The sequence below is a fragment of the Triticum dicoccoides genome, chromosome 4B (assembly GCF_002162155.2).
Source record: "Triticum dicoccoides isolate Atlit2015 ecotype Zavitan chromosome 4B, WEW_v2.0, whole genome shotgun sequence".
Classification (NCBI taxonomy): domain Eukaryota; kingdom Viridiplantae; phylum Streptophyta; class Magnoliopsida; order Poales; family Poaceae; genus Triticum; species Triticum dicoccoides.
The window spans coordinates 281,505,666-281,511,621 of NC_041387.1; the positions used below are offsets into that span (position 1 = coordinate 281,505,666).

At 39.5% G+C, this 5,956-nt stretch overlaps 1 protein-coding gene across 1 annotated transcript; it reads right to left on the reverse strand.

Annotated features, from left to right (window-relative positions):
* Positions 1–822: 822 nt before the first annotated feature.
* LOC119293586 lies at positions 823–4,663 on the reverse strand. The gene is made up of 3 exons (XM_037572012.1): positions 4,076–4,663; positions 3,309–3,376; positions 823–1,016 (listed from the first exon to the last, which is right to left on the reverse strand). Exons 1-3 carry the CDS (start codon positions 4,307–4,309, stop codon positions 995–997), a joined length of 324 nt encoding a protein of 107 aa, XP_037427909.1. The 5' UTR covers positions 4,310–4,663; the 3' UTR covers positions 823–994.
* Positions 4,664–5,956: the final 1,293 nt, after the last annotated feature.

Genomic DNA, 5,956 nt, shown 5'->3' on the forward strand with positions numbered 1-5,956 from the left:
AGCGGCGGCGGCTGCGGGTGCGGGGCGGGGCGATGGTGGGTGGTGGTGAGGCGGCGGGGGTGGCGTATATATATAGGATGGGGTGTGGCCGGTTTGGGCAAGTGGCGTCGGCGGCGTCGGCTCGGGGTCGGACTCCCCGAGTCCGGCGGCGACACGACGGGGCGAGGCGGCGGTGCTGGCGAGGCCGGCCCGGCTCGGCTGGGCCGCTGGCCCAGTCGGGCGCGGACATTATTTTTATATAAATTGCGCCGAAACAAAACAAATCCTAGAAAATAAAATAAAAAATCTAAAAATGGCAAAACAAATTTTCACAGTCTAAATAAAATATTTAGAACAAGATGAACATTTTCTTGGCCTAAAATGCAATTTTTGAAACGTGCAATTTTTCTAATCCAAATAAAATTGCAACAAAATCAAAATAAAACTATTTATTTGATTTTAATATTTTTCCTCCAATATTTCATTTATATTGGAGAAGTCATATTATCTCCTCTCATTATTTTTATTTTAGAAATACTAGGGAAGAAAAATAATTAAAACCAAATGATCCTCTTTTCAAAATTTGAGAAAACTCAAATATGAAAATAACGAAATCCCCAACTCTCTCTGTGGGTCCTTGAGTTGCATAGAATTTCTAGGATCAACCCAAAATGCAAAAAAATATGATATGCAATGATGATCTAATGCCTAACATTCCAAATTGAAAATTTGGGATGTTACAGATACCATCTATAACGACCCAAACCTAATAAGATTCGATGTCTCTATGCTCACTTTGCTAATCCCCGGATCAATAGCTAACACACACAATACAAGATGTAATATCAAGAATAAACCACATGTCATAATATTACATCATAGATCCAAAATTTAATATAATACATACCTGCATTGCTCATAACAAAAATACAACGGAAAAGCAAATAAAATCTTCATGGAACCCATCAACACCATAGACAAATGTCGAGTATAGACATTGTAACCCTACATCGTATCACTCACTCATCATATAAGATCTGCAACATGAAACATTGCAGCCACGAAGGGTCAATACTTTGAATGTATTGACAAGTCACACAGGGAAAGATATGACAAACCTACTTCTATATGCAAGGTATATCAAGAGGATAATGTAATGGTTGTTTTGCAGAAAGCTAATTTTCCCTGATAACTACATAATATAATAGTCTATGTTTAATTATATATTACTAAAATTAAATAGATAAGGTTGAATTGGGCAATCCAATACCAACCTATCCCCATTATTAGGTTTCCCATCAAGTTTTAGTAACTGTATCATCTGTCAAGATCACCCAACAACTGTAATGGTCTAGCTGCTCAAATTTGTCCATAGCCGGGGGACACGGCTAATCATGATAAGTTTATACACTCTGCAGATGTTTGTACAATTTACCCACTTGACCCAACCCGAATATTGAGACATAGTCTTTCAGAAGCAGTCGCCTAGTCCCATAGGAGGTCCATCCCAACTATCATAACTACATCTGCTGGCACATCCGGGTAAGGTCTCCACAACTGATCAACTAAGCTAGAGCCCGTATTAGCCAGTGGTTGTACATGGAAGCTACTAGTCACTAAGTCTGTCTGATCTTTTAGAGTCTGGACGGCACCCACTTACATTCAGAGGGTATAAACCATGATGTTCTTGAAACCACCCAGCAATACCATTCGGGTGCACTTAACCATGGTCCATGTCCTTAGAAAAGGAACAGGAGATTCCATGATGCAACCCTGTCCGTCCAAAGGTGAATTATATATTATGTCGTTACTCAAGTTATATTATATATAGTCCTCACATAATCTCGATGCATACACGAACCAATCCCCGTCTACATAGCATAGCAAGAGTACAACTACCACGATCTACAATAAGGCCATACTAAGTTGAATCTCAATGGAAATAACATGCTACCATAATTATCCTACACAATGCAAAATATAGTAATGTGGTAGATTATGTGAGGACTATAGGTAAATTATGTGGGGCACCTAGGTGCCTGGGCACCTAGCAAGTCAGTTTTGTATTGCATGATGTAAAATCCATGATAGTGACTTTCCAATTTTCGTTTGCATGCATTACAACCATCAACGGTCAATGATTTCTTTCCAAAAAATTAATGTATTAATGGTTTCCTAATATAATTCCTTTAAAACAATAAGGGTATGTATATACAGTCTTATTCTTTAAGTTATCAGATATGATGAATAATACGAAACGTCATTCCAAAGGTTTGTATGTATATTAAGGATGTTTTTGTGCATTTTTCTAAAGTTTTACTTTTCAAGGTATCTAGTATTTTTTGAAAATAAGGACAGATCACGCTTTTAACGGCTAATATTTCTATACAAATTAAAGTGACCAAATAATATAAAATGTGATCCTAATTTTTTAAACATATAGGAATATATGATACCCACGCATGATTTTTTTCCTACGCACATATACCCACCTATGATTATTTTTAGTTTTAGGAATGTATGTTACATATAGCCACATACTATCCCATGTATTTATTATATCGGGGTATATACTCATAAATTTCATGTAGAGGTATGTAAATACGATGAGTATGCACATACAAGAAAATATATTGCATATTCTAGGTATATACATACACAAAAAATCTAATGGATATGTACTAAATAAGTGAATCCATACATACTTAATCTAATGGGTATGTACTAAATATTCTGGGTATATACATACACAGAAAATATAACGCGTTACATACTAAATATTCTGGGTATATATGTACACCAAAAATATAATGCGTTACGTACTAAATATTTTGGGTGTATACATAGACAAAAAATATAATGCTTACGTACTAAATATTATGGGTATATACGTATACCAATCTAATGGGTACATATTAATAAAATGAATTCATACGTACCTAGTTCGTACAAATATTAATTAAATATCCATAAACCTAATGTGTAGCATTTTTTCCTTCTAAAGATATGTCACCATGCATGGCGTGTTTAATGACATCCACTAAATGATACGCCTCATAATTCTTTCCAACTTTAATTGTTTAAGAATTGGCAATTACTAATGGATTGGCAGTTACCTTTTATATGTATCACAACAGCACGCATCTAAATGTTATCAAATGGTGAAAAGGCAAGGTGCCTGGGCACACACACACACACACACACACACACACACACACACACACACACACACACATATATATATATATATATATATATATATATATATATATATATATATATATGCATAGAAAAATAATAGGATGAAGGATGATTAAGGTGTAACTTGCCTGGTACGTTTGATGAAGTTCTCCGCACTCACAATCCTGACAATTCTACTCGCCACGCCCCGAGCAATCTATCGTAAACAAAAGAATCCAAATAAATAACCATGCCATACAGAAGAACCAAAAGAAAAACAAACAAATATGGCATGGTTGAACAATATCAATATACATTATATATAGGTTTAATATATAATATTGGGTGCATATGGTGCTATAAGGTGTCAGGGTGAAGGAATGAACTCGAAAGAGTTAATGAACAACCGAATATTGCTTGATAAGCTTATATTTGACATAATGTAAAGCAAAGTCAAAGTGATGGGAAACAACATAGAAGTGGTGTAATAGATTGCATATGACATAAGGGTTCATTTGCAAAAGGAATGAATTGAATAGGAGCACTACAATTAAAATTATAGTGAGATGAAGTTCGAATTGAATTTAAATTCAAACAGGTCAAAAGTATTTGAAATTTTGACTATACAAAATATTATCAACAAGTATTTGATACAAGTTTCCAGACGCAAAAAGAATCGCTATATTCCGAAAAACACTTTGAAAGTTAAGGCCTCCAAAAGATTTAATTCAACTTTGAACGAATTCAAATTTGAAAAGTGCAAACATGTAAAATTTTGGTTATGCCATAGTCTTTTGGTCATTGTGAGTGCATAGGAAAAGGAATCACCTAAACTGGATTTGTAGACTAAAAGATATAGCCAAAAGAAGTTTAGTTGAAATCTGAAAAAAAAGGAAAAACCCTTTTCTGGAATTACTGTAGCGACGTTGTAGCGTCTACTGTAGAAGGATGGCCACGTGTCGCCGTGCGATTGGCTGAAGAGTTCACATGCGCGCGCGTGCCCACCAGCAACAGAGGACGCGGAGGCGGTCTCAGGCGTCGATGGTGGCGCTTCTCCGGCGGGTCTTCGACGAAAGTGAATGGGCGGATGGGTGCGGCTTCGAGTGACAGAGGTAGTGGTGAGGTGGAATGGCGGTGGGGTTTCCTCCATGCGTGACGGCGGCAACGTGAATGGCGTTGTGCTCTAGAGAGATCGGGTTGGCTGGGGAGCTCGAATCTGAGCGTCTGCAATGAGGGAAGGTGGTTGGGAGAGGACGTGCATCAAGGCGATTCACCTAACGAACAGAGGGGACAGGGGTGGATTACACATGCCGGGATTAATAGGGGAAAGGAGTACGAGCGGCGGAACTTGAGGAGGTCCGTGTGTTCGATCTTGAACGGGAAGCCGAGCACTTGGTGCTGGAATCGGACGAGGGGAGTTGAGGGGTTCGTTCGGCGCCCACGGATTGGCGGATGGGTGAGGGAATCGTGTGAATCACGTGGGGTTTGGTTTGTGTTTGGTGCAGCTGCCGTGTGCGTCCAGCTCTCCGATTGGAGCAAGGAGATTACGACTAGGCTCCATTTGTTAGCGGCATAGGGGAGAGAAGAGACCAAAAATCAGAAGAAAGGGGATTGCGGCTTGCTGTTCTGGGCCTTGGGCCGTCGGACGCAACTGTTGCTGTGCAACACAGTGTGGGTGGGCGTTAGATAGGAAATGGGCCAGTCGGCTGTTGGGTTAGAATATGTCAGGGACAGGTTTTATTATTTATAGTCCAAAAAACTTTGATAAAATACATATTATATTTTCATAAACTTTACTTTGACACTTATAAAATGTTCGATGAAATATCTTTGAACTCCAGAGAAAGATTCAAATAATATTAAATCAGTTCCAACTCTCTTGTATTGAAGGAGTCATATTACCATCTCTCATAATATTTATTTTTGAGGTGAAATAGTTTTAACTGTTCAACATCCAAATGAGAGAACATTCAATTATTTCACCAATATGATTCTGTGAGGAAGTCATGTCGTCCTCTCTCATATTTGAATTGAAAATATTATGAATATTCTCAAACCCAAAATAAGAACCCAATGAATAATTGGGAAATTCCTTTTATCCCCTCTCGTTTATTATTCGTTTAAATACCAAAAGTTTCAATTCCTAGTCAAAATTTACTAACAACAAGCAACACAAGCAAGTTTTTAATTACCGATTGTAGTTCTTGCCGTTGGTGATCCCTTTGAGGAAAAGGGAGCTAATTTCGCTGTAGTTATTAGGAAACTGATCATTTATGGTGTATTACTCATGATTATTAGCATCAAATCCGTTTTTGATACGGGGTGGAGGGGGTTCTTGGCATGCTATATTTGTGGTACAGAGAGAGGTCAGTCCACGCCATTGCTCTTGCCAGTGCAGTTTCATCTGTTTTCTGTTCTTTCTACCACTTACCGTGATCGAGGGGAGAGTGTCATGGCTGGTCAGGGAGGGAGTGTGAGCGATGTGTTGGGGAAAACACCTGCGAGTGGAGAGGGGCCGAGGGTGATGACGGCTGCCATGGCTGCTGGATCCTCTATCCACCAGGTGGGAATGGAGTCGTCGGGGCGTACTCGGGAGGGTGGCCGTCCTCTTGTCATTGACATGGAGGCTGCCCGCAAGGCCGTCAGCGACTTCCTGGTGGTCGGACGCCTCCTATCTCCTTTCCAGGCCAACCCCGAGGGTCATTGTCGACGACCTCCGGAACACGGCTTGGAAGAACCAGGGAGTGGTCACCGTCCAGGAGGTGGCCAGTGACGACGGGAGGTTCATCCTCAATTT

Coding starts and splice junctions, on each gene's coding strand:
- LOC119293586 (XM_037572012.1), bottom strand. CDS start 4,309: ATGGAGGAAACCCCACCGCCATTCCACCTCACCACTACCTCTGTCACT. Junction 3,377..4,075: donor GACGCTACAACGTCGCTACA/GTAATTCCAGAA, acceptor TGTTTACGATAG/ATTGCTCGGGGCGTGGCGAG. Junction 1,017..3,308: donor AACTTCATCAAACGTACCAG/GCAAGTTACACC, acceptor TTCATGTTGCAG/ATCTTATATGATGAGTGAGT.